This window comes from Nomascus leucogenys, chromosome 12 (genome assembly GCF_006542625.1).
Source record: "Nomascus leucogenys isolate Asia chromosome 12, Asia_NLE_v1, whole genome shotgun sequence".
Classification (NCBI taxonomy): Eukaryota; Metazoa; Chordata; class Mammalia; order Primates; family Hylobatidae; genus Nomascus; species Nomascus leucogenys.
Genome location: NC_044392.1, coordinates 21,466,843 through 21,488,928, shown reverse-complemented (window position 1 = coordinate 21,488,928; position 22,086 = coordinate 21,466,843). Strand labels below are relative to the sequence as shown.

At 52.9% G+C, this 22,086-nt stretch overlaps 1 protein-coding gene across 1 annotated transcript in view; it reads left to right on the top strand.

Annotated features, from left to right (window-relative positions):
- LHX4 (LIM homeobox 4) overlaps positions 1–22,086 on the top strand; it is a 48,189-nt gene that overhangs the window by 11,142 nt on the left and 14,961 nt on the right. The window contains exon 2 of the mRNA XM_030823918.1: positions 6,705–6,876. Coding sequence (XP_030679778.1) covers positions 6,705–6,876 — 172 coding nt within the window. The remainder of the gene's footprint in view (positions 1–6,704; positions 6,877–22,086) is intronic.

Genomic DNA, 22,086 nt, shown 5'->3' with positions numbered 1-22,086 from the left:
CTGATGTGACCATAACACAGCTACCCCGAAAGAGTGGTATGATTCTCCCCATTTTATAGATATGAAAATCAAGGCTCGAAGACATTAAGCAATTTGCCCAAGATCACATACAGGGTGGAATTAGGATCTGAGCTCAGGTCTGATTAGATCTGGGATTTACTGGCATTTGGAAGACCTAAAGATTTGGAGATCTAAACTCTGATCAGAACAGAAAACTTTCAAATTCTCCCAATATTTTTAAATTTTTGTTTTGTTTTTGTGTTTTTTTTCTTTTTGTTTTGTTTTTGTTTTTGAGACAGAGCCTTACCCTGTTGCCCAGACCGGAATGCAATAGTGCAATCATGGCTCACTGCAGCCTTGGACTCCTGGGCTCAAGCGATCCTCCTGCCTCAGCCTGCCAAGTAGCTGGGACTACAGGTACACCCGACTATGCCTGGCGATTTTTTTTTGTGTGTGTAGAGACAGGGTCTCACTATGTTGCCCAGGCTGATCTCCCAGTATTTTCGAGCCCTTTCCGAAAAAGTATTTGAAACAATGTTTCTACTTCCTTCTGCTTTTCTAGTTCACTCACTCCCTACTCTCCCCACTGCTTCAGGATTGGACAGCTCCCTCATTCAGCTAAGCCTTCCTTTCCACAGACAGAGCTTGATTTCAGAATTGGCCTTTTTTTTCCAGAGTGGCAACGTCTTATCCCATGTATGAGGATGTGAGTGCATGTGTTTGTGTGTGTGTGTGTTTTGTACATGTGTGTGTGTTTTGTACATGTGAGTATGTCTTTGAGTATATGTGAATATGCATGTACATTTGTCCGTATGTATATGTGACTGTGGTACACGTGTGTGCCTTCGTATATGTAAGAATGTATGTGTCTCAAGGTATATCTTTATTTGTGATTGTCTGTGTATGTACGTGTCTGTGTTATATGCTTGTCTATGTATATAAGTATGGTGTGGGTGTGCATATGTATATCTGCATGTATATTGAGTGTGTATGTGAGTGCATGTGAGGCTGTCTGTATGTGTTCATGCAGGTACATGTGGGCTTAGGTCTGTGTCTTGACTGTGTCCCTCTGCATGACTGGGGTTGTTCCGGTGGGCGGGCCTTGCAGATGGAGAGTGTGTTGTTCTATGTGGTTTAGCGTTTCCAAAGATTCTTTGGCTGTTCCAGGGACATTACTTTTTTGTTTCTGAGTTTACCCTCTGCAGAGCCTCAGCAGAGAGCATTGTCATGAAGTGCTTATGGGCAGATAAGAGAAAAACTTTCATTTTAAGTGAAATGACTCCTCATATCGGGAACTGAGTTGATATTAATAGATCAAATTTTGTCTTTAGTGACTCCAAGCATCTATGTAAATTCCAGTTTTAATGTGGAATTTTGAGATACTAAATACTGCATGAAATACGTTGAACTTATTGGGGATTTGGAAATTGTCTCGCCCCTTGGAAATTTTGGTTACAACTTTTTCTTTTCTTTATTTTTTATTTTTTTGCTCTGTCATCCAGGCTGGAGTGCAGGGGCACTATCTGGGCTCACGGCAATTTCCGCCTCCTGGATTCAAGCGATTGTCATGCCTCAGCCTCCTGGGTAGCTGGGATTATAGGCATGCACCACCATGCCTGGCTAATTTTTGTTTTTTTTAGTAGAGACGGGATTTCACCATGTTGGCCAGGCTGGTCTCGAACTCCTGGCCTTAAATGATCTGCCTGCCTCAGCCTTCTAAAATGCCAGGATTACAGATGTGAGCCACTGTACCTCTGTAAGGGGAGGGGAGGGGAGGAGTTCTCAAGGCAGTCTTCCTCGACGCCTCCTCCCTCAGGAGGAGGAGATCCGGTTCATGCACCAGAACTTTATTTCTGGTAGGAAACCTAGATAAACCCTGTCCTGTTTAGCCTTTCTAAACTGTAAAAATAATAATTTATTATCGGTTTAATTAAGAGGCTCATGTTGTTGCTCTTTGAAAAATTTCCAGATAGTTTATATTTTTTACTAATCTAAATAATTAAATGGGGGCCCGTTGCCTGGAGTGTGGAGTCTGAGTTCACAGGTCTCCACATCCTCACAAGTAGGGATGGGCGCCATCAACAGGCAGACACCTTGTAGCTGGGGAGGAGATTGTGGACAGAGGCTGCTGCTTCCCGCCCTCCCCTGGACATTAGGCGTCCATCCCATATGACACATACACACTAGATGCCTGTGTCATCTCGGTTTGTGCCTCCAACATTTCCATTTGCCCAGCTGTTAGGGAGCTCAAGAGGCCAGTGGTCTTATAATCCCTTGTTGCTATACATGGAATCATGTTGAGACTCTCTCTCTGCCACAGTTTCCTATCTAAAAAGATGACAGGCTCAAGCCAAATAAGGGGATGGTTCAGGCCCCTTGAGCTCTCAGGTTGGGTTAGTCCATCTTCTGGAAAGCAGCAGCACAGTCTATTGGCTGGAATTCTGGCTCCCCCATCGTCGGCCTTGGGTACATCGCCTGATCTCGTGAAGGCTCAGTTTCCTCATCTGTAAAATGGGGATGATAATTCCTTCCTCGTTGAGAGTGGCTCACTGAGGTAATACACACTCAAGCCCTGACACGGCTCATAACAGGCTTCTGATGCCTGCGTGTACTACTGTGATTGGTATATTGGAGATCTTTTAGAGCATTTCCAAATTATCTTTGTTTAATCCCCCATCAAAATCTACAGTGGAATAGAAAAGGTTTTTAATTTTTAACTTAAAGGGCACCCTTGGTAGGCCCCTTCCATTTTTGCCAAGCCAGAGGGCCCTGGTTTGGTCCCAAGGCCTCTCTGTGAGGACCTCTAGTTTGGGCAGCCCAGAGTGACCCAGCATGGATCCTCTCCTCCAAGCTCGAGGCTGAAATGGCTTGTCTGTCTGCTTTTAGTGTTGTTCCTCAACGTGATGCTGTCTCTGCTTACAAGCCTCTCAAACTCCCCTGCCCACCATTCCCTGCATACAGTAGCCTTAATGTATTCTCTCGAATACTCATCAGATTAAGGCTCCCACTAGATATCTTGCTCGAAATAAATTTTATGGGCATATATCCTCACCCTCATCCCATGCATTTGTGGCTGGGAGGAGAAATATAGCCAAATCTCTCCTCAGAGGGCTGGCCAAACAACAATTAGGTAGGAATCTGTGGCCCCGCTTGCCCAGGAACCAAGGGAGGTGCGAGGAGTTGGGCTAGCTCCCGGCCCGCATGCCAAGGGCCAGCGAGGATGGTGCTTCGTCTGGGTTCTCAAAGGGTTAATTGCCCCCCCTGGGGGCCCAGCTCCTGGAAATCCAGATCACACAAGGAAGACCCTGACCTGACTCCCAGGGCAGAGGTGTGGCCGTGCCACTGGGGCATGAAGCCCTGCACAGCTGTGCCTAGCAGCCTCCTGCCACGGCTGTGCCCCGCTGTCGGGGCTTAGTGGGCACACGGCACTGCCCTGTGGCACACAGCAGGCCTTCTTCACACATTCCTGCTGGCTCTGCATGCCCTTTGTACTTAACTCGCTTCCCTGAGCTGGGAGGGCTTCCTGGTTGGGTCTCCCCTCCTCTTCCCTGCAAGAGGAGGCCTGGGCAGTCCTCCTTGACACCACCTCCCTCAGTCTTTCTTCTGCTCAGCAGACCGCAAGGGCAGTGAACTCAGCTCGTGCTGAAGAAACCCGTTCCCCCTTGCCCTTCATAACCCTCCTGACCTGAGTTGTCCCCTACTTTCTCCTGCTTCAGACTGGGGGGCATCACACCAAAGGAGTTCCTGGCTATCCATCCTTCATAGACTGGCGGGCTCATGAGTCACCTCCTTACCAAGACCTTCCAGGGCCCTCCAGGGATGCCAGCCAGCCCCTGATGGCCCCTGGAGGGAGGCCAGGGGTGTGGCTGAGTGAGTACTTGCATGGGGCAGACAGGCATGGCCCCAAGCCGCTGGCATAGTTGCTGTGTGAGGTGGCCACTCGGCCTCCACGGGAGAGTCATGACATCTCTGCAGGGATTCTTATGAGGGCTCCATGAGAAAATGCCCATGAACATGGGTGCCTAACTTGCCTTTCCATGGGCATGACAGTTATCTCCTAATAATAGCAAGCCTGTCTTGAGCACCTACTGTATACCAGGGCCTGTCCTAAAAATTGTCCGTGTATCAGTCCGTTTGCTCTTCACAACAATCCTACAGGCACTATTGTCATCATCACCCCCTTTTACAGGTGAGGAAACTGAGGCAGAGAGAGGCTAAGTCATTTGTCCAAGTTTAAAAAGCAGAGCCAGGATCCAAACCTAGGCAGCTGAGCTCTGGAATTCACATTCCCACCCCGTGTCCTGCCCATCCCCTCACTGGGTGGAAACCCCTGTGGCCGTCATTGTTCAGTACTTTGCTGAGCACACTGGAACTCCTGGGTAAGTACTGATTGGCTGGGCAATGTATTTCTCAAGGAGGAAAACTGGAGATAGAAAAAAAAAAAAAAAAGAATCCTGTATGTACTGGGACAATTAGCAAGTGGGACACCTGATAGTTTTCATGGGATATTTTGGTCTGAGAAAGGGGTCAACAGGCAAGGCATGTATACCAGGCCTGACTTCCACGCAAATACTGGTAGTGCTGGGGCCATGAAGGGAATAGGCTGGGGTTGGGGTTTAATTGGGCCCAAGGTTGGCACTTCCGTGTACAGGGCTAGTGATGGCATTTAGTGACTGTCCCCATAGCCTATTCATAGGGTTTAAGTACAAATGTCTTAATAGTCAAGAAAGCCTTCTCTCTACATAGGTTTAGATGTGTTTAAAATTTTTCTTAGTGCGTTGAGGGTAATTCCTTTATGTTAACATGTTTTAAATTATATCACAACCAACAAATATATGAATCAAAAACATGTATGAGGCCAGGCATGGTGGCTCACGCCTGTAATCCCAGCATTTTGGGAGGCCGAGACAGGCGGATCACCTGAGGTTGGGAGTTTGAGACCAGCCTGGCCAATATAGTGGAACCCATCTCTACTAAAAATACAAAAAGTAGCGAGGTGTGGTGGCATGCGCCTGTAATTCCAGCTACTCAGGAGGCTGAGGCAAGAGAATCACTTGAACCCAGGAGGTGAAGTTTGCACTGAGCTGAGATTGTGCCACTGCACTCCAGGCTGGGTGACAGCAAGACTCTGTCTCAAAACAAAACAAAACAAAACAAAAAAACCATGTATGATTCATGAGAGATTTGGTTTTACTGCTGCTGACATTTTGGAGTGACAGGAGATACTAGTGAAAAACTGTTTCAAGGTGAGCTTCTCAGACAGGATTTGATCAATTATTTAGTGATAAACATCTATGGCATTACCCGTGTGTGCCAGGCACCATGCTAGGCAGTGACCGTTTAGACAAACAGTGAGCAAAAGTGTCTTTTATAATAGGGGTGGTAAACCCTGGGGTTGCCAGCCTCATGAGTGCTGTAACAGGAGGATACTGTAGGAGGCCAAACGCTTGCACTTTTGTTTTTGTTCTTAATACTTGTTGATTTGTTACCTTCTTTTTTTTGAAAAGCACAGGGGAAAATGGCTAGAGATCCTAGTACTGTTTGTTCATCCAACCATGGAAACCTGACCATTTTGTAGATTTTGAAATAGTCAGTGACTCAAAATACTATCAAATTCGCAAGCAATCCCTTGGAAAGATGGGATGGTGGAGAAACAGACCTCAGATAGGAAGTCACCCAGGACAGGAACCAGGTGGGGCAGTGGTTAGGGTTCCATTGCAGACAATAGAATCTTCTTTCACTATTTAAGTGAAAAGTGATTAATCATCAGGGGGCAGGTGACTTTCAACTCAGTAGAGCCAGCTGGTTGGAGCTTCCAGGATAACTCTCAGCCCCCAGAATTTCACTGCCTCTGCCATGACTGATCAGGACAGTGCAGTACCCAACACAGCACTTCGTCGCCTCAGCCATGATGCACACCGGCACAATGGGAACCTGCCCCTCAGCTATCCTGACATTTAGCTCAGCTCTGAATTCAAGTCTCTCCCAAGAGCGTTTGATTGGAAGACTCAATCATCTTCAAAATGTGAGCTGCCGGGGCATCTGGAAAAGCAGTTTCTAGCTTTCCTATCTGCAGCGTAGGAAGGCACATTAGGATGAGGTATTGATCCAGCCAATCTATGGTATCAGTTGCAGTTCATTAAAATATTGAGATTTTCTCTACAAGAGCACCCTCAGGCTTGGACCTCGATCACTGCCCACCCCCTCCCCCACACCATATTTATCATTTGCTTTTCAGGACAGATGGCCTTTCAGTCCAGGCCTGGGCAGGGCTCACTTTGGGGGCTGATGTTTTTAGCAGAGCTTCCAATCACTTGTGAAAATGTTGTGGAAACAGAGATGGATGTTGCTGAGCCTTCCTGGCCCGTTGGCTGTGGAACTGCAGCTGACATAAATGGGTTAGCTGCTACTGCTAGCCTTGTGGTGCCCTTAGAAACAGGTGACTCCTCTGGGCCAAAATCACCCCAAGCCAGAATACACAACCTGGCCAGCAAAGCAAGGGTTGGCTTTCAGTCCCCACTTGTTCCTTGACCACGTACCTTTGTGTGCAGCGTATAACCTGTACGACTATATTCAACAGCTCTACGGTTTGGGCCATGTCTATTTCCACCACTAGCAGAGTGGGAAGGCACCCGCCAGGGCCTGGCCTGGTTAGCAAGGCTGTGTGGAAGGCTCACAGTGCCTCTCTCTCCTCTTCCTCACAGAGATCCCCCAGTGTGCTGGCTGCAACCAGCACATCCTGGACAAGTTCATCCTGAAGGTCCTGGACAGACACTGGCACAGCTCCTGCCTCAAGTGTGCAGACTGCCAGATGCAGCTGGCGGACAGGTGCTTCTCCAGGGCCGGGAGCGTCTACTGCAAGGAGGACTTCTTCAAGTAAGTCAGAATGGTCCCTCTCGTGGCCCCGGCCTGTCTCTGCCTCTCCCCATGCAGTGAGGGGGAAGTTTGCAGTGGGGTAGGCCAGGGAGGGTGGAGAGTCCACTCTGGGAGGGGCAGGTAAATCCTGGAGCCGAGAGGATGCCCCTTGTTGAGGTCCGCCTTCTGATCACTGGCCCATCACTGCCAGAGGTCCAGCCTCTAGACCTCATTTGATCTGCATGGGGCAGGGGTGAGGAGCCAGGGGCCTTGGGCTAGGTTTCTCCAGGGTGGTTGACAAAGTTCTGCAAATCTCCTTTGTTGCTCCAAAGAGCAACAGAAAGAGTTTCTCTTTCTGCCCTGATATATTGGTGCTTCAGGGCATGTGGTCATAACATTCCCACAACTTTCAGAGCAGGTGCTTTTAGGTTCATGTTCACATCTAGAGGCGTCTCTGTGGCTGTGTTTGCACAGCCTGCTTCAAGGGCCTTAGAGGCTTGCAAGAGTTGCTTCTGGCAGGAGGCAAGCCAGGCTCGGTCAATGTCGTCACTTTATATGGAAACATGATCAAGAAAGAGGCAGTTTCATGTGATGGTTGAGTCCAGACTCTGCCTGGATTTGAACCCACTTATTGGCGGCATGCTCTTGGGCAGGTTACTTAGCTTCTCTATGCCTCAGTTTGTTTATCTGTAAAATGGGGCCCACAGTAATAGTCCCTACCTCATGAGGTTTTTATTAGCTTTAAATAAGTCTATTTATGCATCAAGTCCTCAGGACAGTGCCTGACACTTGACTGTTAGCTCTTAAGACTGTCTGAGATTTTCCATTCTGGGGTGGGGTTCATCAAAAACTTCCCGTTGGAGCTTTGGGTCAGGGTGCGTGGACCTCCTGGAAGGTGTTTTCCATGGCATTTAGTCCTTGACTTCTCTCCCAGAATCTATTGCCCAAGGCACTGATGTTGGTGCCTAGCCAAGGTGGAGCAGCTGGCAGCAAGCAAAGCCAAGAGCGGGAGGCGGGGGTCAGGGACGCTCAGCCCTGTGTTCAGTCACATCAGCCTGGGTGGCCCAGGGGGTGCCAGGGAGGCTCGCCAAGGCCTGGGCACACCCAGCCCAGATAACCAAGCCCCACAGAGGCACCTCATGCTGAAGCTGTGTATTCAGGAGATGGGGGTTGAGGGGGAGTAATGGGGAGAAATGTGAGTCCTGGATACAGAACACAATTTCTCCCACATCTTCCCAAAGGTTTCACTACAGAGAATAAGTGATTTGAATACCTGAGGATTCTCACATTTCTTTAGTGCAATGAGTTGAAGAGCACATTAAAGATCTTGGTAACTACTGCGTGGGGCTGCCTCCCTGGCTGTGTGCAGAGGACACGCTCACTGTCACCACGGTACTTTGCTCAGATATGTGCTGCTCCTTACGTGTGAGTGTGTGTGTGAGAGAGTGTGAGAGTGTGTGTGGGTGAGTGTTGTGTGTGTGAGAGTGTGAGTGTTGTGTGTGAGTGAGCGTGTGAGTGTGTGTTTACTACAGGAAGGCAGGGGCAGCAGGTGACACGGGTGCCCAGCAAGTCCTTGATGTTTGGGTGGAAGGACAGGCCTCTGGTCCTCTCTCTGAGCTTTTTGTGTACTGCTCTTCTTTCTCACAATCTTCCTGTTGCTTTCCCACCTCTGACCCTCCTCTAGTTTCCTTTTTTCTGGCATTCATGCGATTCCATTCCCTCTAGCCACATCCTTCCCTTTCTCAGTGGGCGACAGTTTGCCTCTATTTTCCTTCCTCTATGATGTCCTGGCCAAGCACCACAGCAGCTATTACGGGACCCTGGGTGGGTGAATTTCACTGTGTGTGTGTGTGTGTGTGTGTGTGTGTGTGTGTGCATGCGCACAGGTTGACATATGTACCCGGGTACATATGTGAACATAATGTGTGTGTGAAGAGGGCAGGAGGAGGCAGGTGGGAGGGCCTGGCCTTGGGGTCGGGTGAGCTGCCCTGCTTCTGTGATGAGGTGTGTGCAGGTGTGTGTGCCTGCACCTTTGGAAGCCAAGAGGCCATGCCTCCGCTTGCCTATCTCGGGGCAGGGTAGGTGCTGGATGTCCGAGTCAGACCTCAGAGCCCACTGGTTTCTGGCTGGTCCAGCGTGGCAGCTCGGGGAAGCCTGTGGGGTACGAGCAAAGCCTGGCAGGGCCACTGACCCAGGACTTCATCACCAGGGGGCCATCTTGCACCCCCCAGTGCTTCCTCAGGGCCCTGTCTGATTTTTGGACCCTGAGCGGCTGGCTCCGAGTTTGGAAAGGGAGGGTGGAGAGGAAGGTGGTGGCAGCGCAGGCGTGGGGTTGGGTTTGGGAGAAGTAATGACCAGGAAAGAGGGTCTCCCTAGGCCCAGGAAGCGCCCACAGTGTGTGCTGAGGAGGGATCCCCACGGGCCCATGAGCCAAAGGCCCAAGACCAGAAATACCAAGAACAGTTCCTCATGTGGGCCGTTGCCCCTGGCTCCGCTGCCCCACACCCTGGCCCTCTTTTGGGTCCTTTCAGGGCCTTACTCAGCAGAAACCTTCTGGCTGGTCCCTCCACTCACCTCCCTGTAGTCTGCAAGCCTTCCCACCCGGTGAGCCTTCCGCCAGGTGGGCCTTCCCGCCAGGTGAGCCTTCCACCCCACAGCCCAGGCCCGGGCCTGCCCCTTCCCTGAATATGCCACAGAGCCTGCCAGAGGCATTGGTGCATCAGAGCCTCCTGCCGGTGCTCCCTTCCAGTCCTAGCCTGCTGCCTTCCTCAGGTACCTGAGGCCCACCAAGCAGGATGCTCCATTCCCAGGCATGCTTGGTGGGCTGCCGCCTCCACACGCCAGCCCAGGCTGTTTCATCCTCCAGGGACGGTGCCCACCCTCCAGGGCTTCCTTCCTTCCAGGGTCCTCAGAGTCCAGCTCCGCAGCAGGCGGGATCCCCAGTGGAGCCATCACTTCCTGTGTCTCCCCTCTCCCGGGTGACTCAGCACAGAATGCTTTGGTTTGCCCATTTCTCGTGTGTCTGGTTTATCTTCCTTGTTGGCTTGAGGAAAAGGCCTATCTGTTACTCATTTTTCTGTCCCCTGTGTAAGCCCCTGGCTCTGCGCTTTGTCCATAGGCCATTGCTGGGTTTGATGCTGCAACACGTCAGTTATCCAGTGAATTTACCCGAGCTTTGGTGACCAGTTTCTTTGGTATGTTGCAAAGCGTCTTTGAGTGAGGGAGGCCCAGGCTGCTTGCGAATGCTCAGGCCCATCATTTAGCCACGGTGACTTCCCTTGTTCCCGGCACTGCTCTGCTTCATGAAATGACCTACTCTCAGGGCTGGGTCCTTCTGTAATGCAGGGCATCTGGCCACAGATTCAGTGCTGAGTTTGGGCCATTGACTCTGTGATGGGGTGCTGTGAGGAGGGGAGTTCAAAGCTGAAGTGATTCTCCCTCCTGTCAATGGAGGGCCAACCCGAGATGAAGACCAGGTGGCTCTGAAGTCCTCAGTGGGTGGATTCATAGCCCTCACCAAGCTCTTGGGGACCAGGGCTGTTTGGTACTGGAAGGAACAGCTGCAGGCTCCATCCTAGGTACAGACAGGGAGGCAGCAGGCTGTCCAGCATCTGAGTGGTCCCACCTCCCATCCCCAGGGGTCCTGGGACTTGCTGGCCACGTGGGGCTCTGGGGCAGCCTGCTCCTCATCCCATCTCATTAGATGTCACCAGGCACCTCTTTCAGAGGGCACATGGGGGCACACACACAGTGGAGGTGCAGCAAGGATAGAGAACGTGCTGGGGCAGGAGGGGTCGAGCAGTCCCTGGAACCCCAGGTCCCTCCCTGGTCACACCCTCGCCTATAGAAGTCACATCTGTGGCCACCTTGTGAGAGGGACAGCAGGTGCCACATACTTGAATTTGCCCATCAGACCTCAGATGCTCTTAGCTGTGGGGTTTGGAAGACAGCTGGTCAGAGCTAGGGAGAGTCCCTTTTCCATGCTCCTTGAAAAAAAAAAAAAAGAAAAAGCATGTCCTTTTCTGGTACCTCCTCCTAGCCCTGCTCAGAGGTGGGGGCAGGGCTCATTGATTCCCTGATGAGCACTGTGGTCCTAAGTTCCTGGATCAATACTTTAATCTCTTTGCCCATAACAAGGAAGAGGGCCACTGCTTTGCACAACTCCAGGGGGCATCCTCCTGTCATATTCTACGTGAAGTTCTGCAGATCAATACGGAGATATGGAGAGTACCCACTGGAGGTGGGTAGTACCTTGTAATATCTCAAAAGTGGAAGGAGGCTGGGAGGTCAGGACTTCCCGAGCCTTCCACCGGGGCATGTGGCGATCCTGCTAACTGGCAGCAGGGGGCGATGTTGGTGTGGACACAGAGGAGGCAAGAAGGATTGTTGGGAAGTTGTACTCTGGTTGTTGCATTTTTCTTTGGGGGCTGTTGAGCTCTATCTTGCTCAGTAACATTGACTGATTTTTGCTGTTGTTTGTTGTTTTGCTGCTTGTGTCCTTGGCTCTCCTTTCTCCAAACGAAATAAAATTCTGAGGCCCAAGAAGAAAGGCACTGAGTTGACTGAGGCAGCACAGTGGGGGCTGTGATTTGTTCTGAGTTCAGTGGGGGCATCAAACATCAGGAGAGCCCACCCCTGGTGCAGAGGGTGTCCCGAGGCCTGTTATAATTTGAATCCCAAGCTGCAGGGCAATGACTCCTCGTGTCGCATTTGCTAAGCAGATCCTCTCCAGACCATGTGTCCAGCATGTCATGGGTCCTTCCCATGTCTCCTCAAAAAGGGACCAGGGCTCAGAGAGAGTAGGGATCTAGGAGTGGGGCTTCCGGGTCCCCTTGCAATCACCAGGTGGGTCCTGGAAGGAGCCAGGCAGCTCCCTTCCTCTGGAGCACAGCACAGACCGCCGGGTCCTCTGCTCTCGGAGCTGGGTTCAAGTGTTGCCTGTCGGCAGCCAGCTGGGTGCCCGTAGGCAAGTTTCTTTGCATCTATGTCCTCTTCACAGTGCCTGTCTAAGAGCCCTGGCACCCAGGAGCATTTCTCAAAAGGAATGATTTTGTCGGCAGAGGGGTTTGGTGAACCCAAAAAGAGCTCAGTTGAATTCCTGTCCTATCTTTTTCATTAGCAGTTCGTCAGCACAGGTAACTAGGTCTTTCTGAGCCTCATTCCCTTGTTGGTGGAGAGGAGCTCACGCTAACCCACCGAACTAGGAAGAAGATGTGTGTGACCCGGGTCCAGCAGAATGCTAGGTGCTTTGTAAACACTGCTGGGTTTCAGGCCCTGCCATGTGGCCCCTTGACCCGCAGCCCTGCAGGGTCAGGTAGTCAGAGTTCCCTCAGGGCGGGGCCTGCGCTGGCCTTCCTGGTCTCCCCTGTACCAGCCTTGAGAGCTTCCCATGGAGATGATTCTTAACTGCCTGGAGCTCCTCAGATAGAGGTGGGTTAGCCTGGCAGAACGGGGTGGGCTGTGGTCCACGGGAGAAACCTGCCATGTGGATCTCTGCGAAGAGTTGAGAAACAAACCATTATGGAGTGAAAACAAACAGAGCTGTGGAATTGAAGCGAGGGCAACGTTCCTACACGTTTGTAAGGTCAAGGGCAAGCCATCAAGGGCAATCCAGGCTTGTGGGGGCTTCAAGCTGTGCCCCCAGCCACTGGGGCCCCATCTTTCCATCTGCCTGTCAGAGGGGCGTGGAGTGACTCGCGGGTGTTCCGAGGGTGCTGCCACCCCAGAAGGTTCCTGTCTAAAATGTCATGCTTCTCAGGGGTCTCCCTGCCCCTGAGGCCCTCACAAGGCAGGCAGGCAGTGATGGGTGCGCCAGAGGCTCCCGGCGGCGGGATGGAGGAGGCTGTGTCGCAGGGGAGCTGTGCGGCTGCTGGGCCAGGCCAGGATCTCCCTCCGCTCCCCGCGGTGCCCCTCCCCCAGCCTGCCAGTCTGCAGGCCGCAGGTGGGCTGTCCGCCAAGGGCAGGTAGGCAGCGTCCTCGGGAGCCCGGGAGCTGCTGCCATTTATCCCTGCAGTCCAGAACAGCGCATTTCCGCCTGGCGTGGCTGCAGGGTGGTTGTGCTGGCTGCAGACAGGGCTTCACTGGTGACCTCAGCCCACTCTGGTGACCAGGGCCTCTGCTCCTCATCTGGCAGGGGGCAGCTGCCCACAGGACATCGGCTAATATGGGGAAAAACAGGCTCGACCCCTCTGTGGGGTGGGCTTCATGGAGAGCAGGTGTGGGGTTTGAGTCCAGGCTCAGTGTGAACTTGGGGTGTTAGACATCACCAAACACCTCGCTTTCCCATCTCCACAGGGGGAAGAAAAATACTGACTTTTCTGAGTGACTGTGAGGACTGAGTCAGAAGCAGCAAGGAAGTGCTTAGTCCATTCTTAGGAAGGTCATGAGGGGGCGCCTAGACGGTGCCCCACGTAGGGAGGAGGAAAGAAGACAGCAGGAGGGCCTGGGGCCCGGCTGGCAAGGACGGGGTCCTGGGGTTGCTGGCCAGGCCGCGTCAGTGGTAGTGGTGGTCAGGGGATCGAACAAAGGCCCACCCTTCAGTGAGGAGCCGGCCTGCATTTTCCTCATGGGATGCTCTCCCTCCCTGTGTGGTCCAGAGCTGTGGGCAGGAACCGCAGCCCTCAGCGCTCGCATCAAAGAGCAGGGCCAGCCCTGGCGGGAGGGGCCAGCCCGCGCCTGGGTGGCTTTCCACTGTCTCAAGCTTTCTTGTGCCCTATTGCCCCAGAAAGAGGCAGCCTCAGTTCTGGGGTTGGTCGTAGAGTCAGTGTGGAGTCAGACTTTTGCTGAGCCACTTATCATTTCTGATAACCACACACCTGCCAGGCCATGCAGGCGTGATCGTGCGTACATGCACACACATACACATGCACACACGTGTGCACACACGCATGCACACACAGTGCTCTAGCAGAATGTCCTTAAGGAATGCACAGGGGTGGGTCTCTTTGATGTGTGACTTTCCATAATTTCTGAATAGTTTATAGTCTAATTTCCTCGCTAAGCAAATTAAATCTTTTAAGGTAACGATCAGATGGTCCGGATAGTGGCTGTGCGTGTGGACATTTGAAAGATTCAAACACACTGGTGGGACCAGGCCCACAGTCATTTGTGCTGGCCTGTAATCAAGGCAGAAGCAATTACTTAGCCCCGAAGCTCCCCCAGGGACCGAGGCCGTAAATCAGGAGGTGATGAGTCGGAGGAGGATTGTCTGCCCGCCCCAGAGCACGCAGTTCAGCTGCAATCGCCTGGGCCACCCTCCCCGAGTGGGGCCTGGGGTGAGGGCCTCCTGATGTCTGTGGAAGCCACATCTCAGGGACTTTCTGGCTTAGAGGAATCTGTTTGGAATCACCTAGCTGCAAATTAGTCTGGGGATCAGATGCATCTGGGCTGTGGAAACGGACTCCCCAGTGGGATCTGGGTGACGTGGGAGTGGAAGCCGTGGGCAGCCCTCTTTTGGCCCAGTCATAGCACAGCAGCCAGCAGCACCTGCCTTCCCTCCATTGCTGAAGCTCGGCTTCCTCTCCTCACCCTCCTCTCCTCACCCCTACCCTGGCCATTCAGGTGCCAGGCCATGGGGTTCCCCACTCCAAAAGGCCCTCTCTGGACATTCTTGCAGCCTCTGTGCCTTCAGGCCCCTGTCTTTGGGTCTCTGCACTACTGTAACTTCTCTAATTGCGGTGCTTTCCCCTCCTTCCCTCCTCAGCCCGTCTGTCTCTTCCCTCCGCCCATCTGGTCACGTTGTCCCCGTTGCCTCCTGGCTGGGCATTCAAGGGCCCATGATCTGGCTCAGCCTTATTCCCTGCTGGTCCTCTGGCCAAGGTCACACCAGGTCACACCCATTAGAGCCAGTGTCTAGTTTGTCACTCTGGTCCCCGGAGGCCTTCGCGCCTCTAGAAGCCCCACTCTGAGAAGCCACGGGCTTCTCCACAGGGCTGGTCTCTGGTGGGCACTATGGGTGACACAGCAGGTCAGCCTGGGGGCCTCTCTCCTACACACCCATTCCAGTTCCTGCAGGTGTCTGCCATGCCCTGTTTGGAGAATGAGGCCCTCAGTCTTGGGGGACTTTGGGACTCTGACAACTGATGAGTGACCTGCAGATGCCCAGGTGGGCTAAGAGCATAGGTGACAGGATTTCTGTGGGAGTGCTCTGTGCCACCGCTGCACTGGGCCATCTGTGGGGGTGGAAAGTGTGGGTTCTGGGCCCCGAAGCGGGAGTGAGGGGTGGCTTTTCTCTCAGTAAGCACCCCTGATGCGTCTCCCACCCAGGAAAGTTTGCTCACAGCCGAGCTAGCAGCTTGGCAGAGGCTGACTGGCCTGTAGTGAGAAGGGCAGATGAGGTGCTGGGGGACGTAAGGGAGAGGAGGGAGGGTGACCTTGGGCCAGGCAGCTGACTGCTGCAAGCCTGTGGCTGTCAGAAAGAAGGGAATACTCATCCCTCCCTGCAAGGGCAGGTTTGTGGTTTGAATGAGATGCCTCGCATGAAGTTGCCTGGTGCATATGACATGCTCCGTGCTTGTTTACAAAAACACCTGGTGGTCTGGACCCTTCTAGAAGGGATTCGGGTCCTGCATGTCCCGTTGCCTCTTCAAGGAAATCTGCCCCCAGCAGGGGAGGAGAGGACTTGAGGCCAAATGAACGGGAGAGCTGGGCTCTCGTCCACTTCCTGCCATGGATGGAGCTGTGTGATCTTGGGCAAGTTACTGCTTGTCTCTGGGCCCCCGTTTCCTCCTCTGTGAAAGTAGGGCCTTGGACTAGGTCACTGCTTTTAAAGCTTTTCCAGCAGCGTTCATCTCAACATGATAATATCAAATATTCTTTAAAAATAAAAACATTAGATTAAAATCCTGATAAAAAGCAGATTGCTGGGGGGGCTGTTCCCATGGGCTGGGAGGTATATGTGTGATTGTGTGCATGTGACATGGGGGCTGTGTCCCCAGCCCCCGAGGCTCTAAGATACTCTGGTGTCAGGCCTTCTCCAAATAGGACCCCCGTCTGTGTCTGGAGAAGGCTGCCCGTTCTGGGGCAGAACTTTATGTGCCCATGACATGGCTGTGGCCTTAGAGTGGGCGGTGATATATGTTGGAAATATTGGTACATACAGTAACAGTAAATATCAGCAACTTTCCTGTCAAGTGTGGTGATAGATAAAAGAAATACATGTAGGGAAGTGTCAGCTGGGAAAAAAAATACGGCCAGCAGTAAATCACCGCCAAGCAATTAAAGCATAAAATCAACTTGTGCAGTATTTTGTTTCCTCAGGGCGGTGCACCATTCCATGGCAGCTCCACACGCAGGAGGCTGACATGGGTCCTGGGCTGGTCCCCACCGACTGCCTTCAATAGCCAAGAGTAAGGGAGACATCCCAGAGGAGAGGCACTGAGTTCAAATCCCAGCTCCGCCATTTGTCTGTGAGGTCTGGGGTGGTTACTAACCCTCTCTGAACTTCAGTGTCCTCATATCCAAATGAAGGACAGGCCTTCAAGCATTCCGCAGCACTGGGTCACTCACTGATTTATTCATCATACATGCACTGAGCACATATCCTGGGCCCGGCCCCGCGCTGGGCGCTGGATTCAGTAGTGAACAAGATGGATAAAGACCCTGCTGTTGTAGAACTTGCCTTCTAGAGAGGGGGAAAGATGGTCAGCAAGAAATAAGTGCACAGCATATCTACTGAGATGAGTGCTGTGGAGCAGGGAAGGAAGTGCTGAGGGGAAGGGTCCAGGGGTGTCCTCCTGAGCAGGTGACATTTCAGGGGACCACTGCAGGAAATGCAGGAGTGAGCATTCCTGCAGGAAATGCAGGTACCTGGGGGGAGAGTGTGCCAGCAGGGAAGCAGTGCCCGGGCCCCAGGAGGAGGCGGAGTGGACTGGGCAGTGGAGGAGGGAGGGTGGAAGGGCGATGGGGCTGGGGTGCCATAGTGCCTTGGAGGCCGTTAGGGGGCCTGTGGCTTTGACCCTGAGTGAGGTGGAAGCCACTGGAAGGTTTGAGCAGTGGAGGGCGAGGGTGCGACTTAGGCCCACTGTGGCGACCATGTGCAGAAGTGCCTGTGGGGGCACGGGCGGAGGCCGGAAGACTGTTAGGAGGCAGCTGTAGGTGCCGGCTGATGGCAGCCCAAGCTAGGGAGGGCAGTGCGGGTGTGAGAAGTGGTCCCCAACATGGTATAATTTTGAGTAGAAGCCGGGCGTGGTAGTTCACGTCTATTGTCTCACCTACGCAGGAGGCTGAGGCGGGAGGATCTCTTGAGCCCAGGAATTCAAGCTTGCAGTGAGCTGTGATTGCACCACTGCACTCCAGTCTGGGCAACAGAGTGAGACCCTCTCTCCAAATAATAATAATAATAAATGATAATAATAATAATAATTATTATTATTATTCTGAGTAGAGTCAACAGGATTTGCTGACAGATCAGATGGGGATGGATGCCCAAAGGTTTTGGCCTGAGCCGTGGGAAGAATGAAGTTACAGTGGTCTGAGATGGGAAGGGCTACGGGAGGAGCAGAGGGTGCGGGGCGTGTTGGTAAGAGTTTGGTTTTGGACTCCAAATCCATGTGTTGAGGAGGCAGTGGAGCCGCAGTCTGGAGCCCAGGGGTCTGGGCTGGAGGTGAGATCCCCAGGGGAGCAGGGTGGGCAGAGAAGAGGTGTGGGAGCAGGAGGAGCAGGAGCAGAGGAGCAGAGGCGGGAGAGCACAGTGTACGAGGCGGCGAGCAGGTGTGTCGGGAGGCTCGGGAGGCCCCGGGCAGAGGGGAGCTGACCGCTGGGCTGCAGCACAGCTCTGGGTGAGTGGGGCACTGCCCTGAAGGGTGCAGGGAGTGGGCGGTAGAGAAGGGAGGCAGGCAGGGATCATAGCATGCCTGTACATGGATGGAAGGAGCCAGCAGAGGGGAAGCTAATAACACAGAAGGTAAAGGGGATGGTTGCTGGGAGTCTCATTAGGTGAGAAGGAATGAGCTGTGTCTGGTGGAGGTGCGTGGTTCACCTGTGGGTGGCAGGCAGGGGCTGGGGCCCCGGGTGTGCGAGTGGATGGCACAGTGGGAGGTGAGGAGGGTCCAAGCCGGGCTTCCCTCTTCCATGGGAAATGGGAGGGCGCCAGCAGCTGAGCCTGGGGCTCAGCGGGGGAGCGGGTGGGAGGTGCATTCTGACTCCCAGCCCCCGAGGCACCATCAGTCCGGTGGGCAGGGGCTGCTTTCCTGGCTCTGTGGATGCCCGTGCTGGGGTAGGGCAGGCACAGGATGGAGAGAGGGCAGGGTCCAGGGTGTGTGGGGAGGGACAAGTGGGATCGCCCTGGGTCTGCTGGGTAAGGAAGGAGGGAATCGAGGGACAGTGACAAGCCCAGGGAGAAGGGCAGTCCCTGGGTTGTGTGAGTCAGTGCCCTGGGGAGCTGGAAGAACGGCGGGGTCCAACGGTGGGAGAGTTGGAAGTGACCCCTGGAGCTGTGGCAGTTGCTGGTAACAAGGTCTGGGGGAGTGAGCGGTGGAGGGAGGGTGGAGGCCACAGCCTTCAGGAGGTCAAAGAATTGAGAGGGACGGCCCGGAAGGATGGCCTATGTGGGGACTGCAGTCACCAAGGGTGTGGTGGGAGTGAGGGTGAGCCTGAGCTAAAGTCACCCAGGAGGGAAGCAAATGGAGCAGGGTGGCAGTGCGGCCACGGGGTGAGTGCCGGGGCATCGGGCTGAGGGCTGGAGGTGAGGGTCAGATGAGATCACATGTGCAGGGCCCACTCTGCGCAGGACACAGGTTGGTGCTAGGAGAATGGCAGTTGCCTTTATCACCAGTGTCTCAGTGACCCACTTGTGGTACGTCATATGGGTCTGCTCAGAGGTCGGAACTCATCATCAGGAATGTGCCAGACAGCCATGGTGTAGGATTTATGCGCCCCTGGTTCTAGAAGGCTCGGTGCCTGCAGGACCTGCCTGCTGCCCCCTTTCTACAGGGTCCAGACCCTCAAGCCTGTCCTGCACTGGTGAGCAGCCCAGCCAGGTGGTTGGGAGCAGCAGGGGTGGACAAATCAACAGCAGCAGGAGCTCAGGTGCAGAGGCTGGGACCCGGCACACAAGACCTGGTCCTCTCCTGGGGTCAAGAGTGGCCCGTGAGAGTCAGCTGAGAAGTCTCAGCTCTTCTCTGCCCACACCTGGGCCAGCCAGAGGATGTGGAAGGTGGACAGTGGGCCAGTTACGTGTGTTGGGGTTAACACACCGGGGGGTGAGGGCTCCCCCGGCCACCCCAGCACTGCAGGGCTGGGAGCCTCATGCAGGGGGCTCAGAGTCGCATGAGGGGGACAGGCCCTCTCCTCGAGCTGCAGCCTAGGTCAGGGCACCAAGGCTGGGTTTGCTGCCCTTGATGCCCGCCGCATGCCCACTGTGTTGTGTCAGAAGCACCGACTGCAAACCCCGGTTCTCTCGCTCGTTGTCCGTGGGAGCTAGGGGTCAGCACCTCACCTCTCTGAGCCCCAGTTCTTATCTGTTAAAATGTGTCACAGTACCCACCTTTCAGGCTAGGAGCTCAGGAGATAGTCATGGAGGCAGTGTGATGGCGACAGCAAGTGGGATGTAAAGTCTTGTGGTTTAGTAAACCATGAGCCTCATTTCAACCTGGGACTTAATGCCCTTCTTAGAAAAGCTTTTGGCTGGGCACAGTGGCTCACACCTGTAATTCCAGTGCTTTGGGGGCCAAGGTGGGAGGATCGCTTGAGACCAGGAATTCAAGGCCAGCCTCGGCAACATAGCAAGACCCAATCACTACAAAAAATGTCTTAAAAAATGAGCTGGGCATGGTGGCGTGTGCCTGTGATCATAGCTGCTCAGGAGGCCAAGGTAGGAAGACTGGGAGTTCGAGTGCAGTGAGCTATGATTGTGGCACTGCACTCCAGCCTGGGAAACCGAGTGAGATCCCCTCACCCCTAAAGAAAAGAGCTTAAAACTGCTTCTCTGCTCTGAGAAGCACAGCTACCTGCCTTCACTGAAATATACCTCAGGCTGAGATTTGGGGTGGGGTAGCAGGTCAGTTGATCATCTGCAGGAAGGTGCAGTTTGTCCGTATCAGCTCGCTCACGCCACCAGTCCATTCTTAAGGAACTGCCGACCAGGACTGATGATGCATTTTAGCTTTGACCTTTTGGGGGTTATCCTACCAACAAACAGTCCATTGGGAAGAAAACAGTCCCAGGAATTAACAGATCAGAATGTTCACACTGGTGAATCTTTTTCTAACAATGAACATGAAGGTAGCAGAAGCTGGTGTGTTTCCAGATGGTTCCTCTAACCAAACTAATTTTTCACTGTTGACAAGGGAGGCAAGGGTTGCACTGGACCAAAGGCTGAGGCTTGGCCATCTAGCATTCCACGCAAAATGGCTTCCTATAAGCATTCCTTTTATTCTCTATTCTGTCCTGAGTCTGCCTCAACCATGAGATAGGAGAGTCTCTGGTACTAGCTGCTGTAGCACTGCCCTTCATCCAGGGCACTTAAAGGAGTCTTGGACCTTTCTTTCTCTGGGATCCCTGCCCAGCGCCTTCCTACAGAGATGACTTTAAAAGGAAAAAAAAAAAAAAAAAAAAAGGGAAAAACAGCACACCATTCCAAGGAGCCTGGCATTCCTGAATCTTCCTTCCCTACAAGGTGCCGGTCACCTGTCTTCACTGCCTCCTTTTCCCTGTCATGCTCATCAGCTATGGCTTCTGTCCAAGTGCCTGAACAGAAGACTAAAACCTCCACTGCAGGCTGGTTTGAGGTCTTGATTTATGTAAGAATCTTGCACAGCACTGCTAATGTAAATTTCGGTTTTTTTCCCTCTAGGATAAACACCAAAATATGCAACTTTTTTTGGTGGGAAGAGAGATTGTCCTGTGATTTCTACCCATTTTCTGAGGCCTGTGGAAATAAACCTTTATGTACTTAAAATTAGACCAAAAATAGAACAAAGTTAATACCAAACCTGAAAAAAAAAGAAAGAAAAGAGCTGCCATTATGGAGAGCCAAGCCTCCCCTGACTACTCAGGCACATGTTTTAAGAAGCAGTTCGTTCGTTCGCTCATTCATTCATTCATTCATTCATTCATTGGGTCTTTGTGGCTTGCCTACTATGTGCTGGGTAGGGATAAGAGAATTTCCAGTGGTGCTGGTTAGAGGAGGAAAATAATATGAGCCATTAGCAAGTCCTTCCTTGCATTTTCTCTGTGGTTTTGGATCAGCTCCAGCTGCTCTCCCGGGGGGACTGGTTGTCCCCAGAGGCCTGGCTAGCAGGACTGGGCAGCAGGCTTATCTTTCTGAAAGGTGAGGCCAGTGCCCTTGGTGCCCCCGCGTGGGTACCCGGTGATCGGTGTTAAGGGGTGCTGTCTGGAAAGGCCCTTGGGAGCCCTCTTCCTTGGCTGGAGTCCAGCCTTTCCCTCTTCACCCCCAGCGTCCTTCATATTTGGTCATGTTGGTTAGACTGCTGGTTCTCTGTGTAGCAGCCGGGTTCACAGTTTTACCTCGTGTGGGGCCAGGGAATTCTAGGCATGACTGTGTGTCTCATTATTGCCTGTTGCAGGACAAGTCATGTGACCTGCCAGGCTTTGGCCTTCTCACCTGTGACTCTGGCTATTCTAAGATCTGGGAATGGGGACAGTGTCTCCATCACAGACACACCCCTGTAGGATGCCCTGTATTCTAGATCCACTGGCTCTGACTGGAGATGGGGTGGAGGGTGACCTGCAGGGCTGGGCTGGGCTGGGCTGGGGGAGCCTTGTGGGCCAAGGAGCTGCATGCGGCTCCCTCGGCGAGGGTCCTGCTGGCTGTGCTCCAGGGGAAAAGGTAATGAGAAGCCACTTCCACTTCCCTTCGGTATAAATCCCACAATCAGGAAAATTGCTTCAATTGCTAAAAAACGCTGGTGGGGAAGTCCATTTATTTTTCATTTTTCTTGTGCACTTGCCACCCTCATGCATGAATCACTGTCGGTATGTAGATTAAATTTATACCTCCGTTATCTTTCATGTCTCTGGTGCGCTGGTGTCAACTGGGCCTCCGGTGACTGAAAGCCCCTGCCTGCTTTTTAGTGGGAGAGAGTGTGGCCCCTATGGAGGAGGCTGCTGAAGGGTCTTCCCTCTGTTCCGGGGTCTCCTCTCAGCCCTCCTCTCCTTGGATCTCTGGTTAGGACACATTCTCCAAATTTGGGTGGTTTATTGGGAGGGTTTGCGACAAGCATGATGAAAGCCTTGTTTCATTTTAATTAATTAATTTAGAGACAGGGTCTC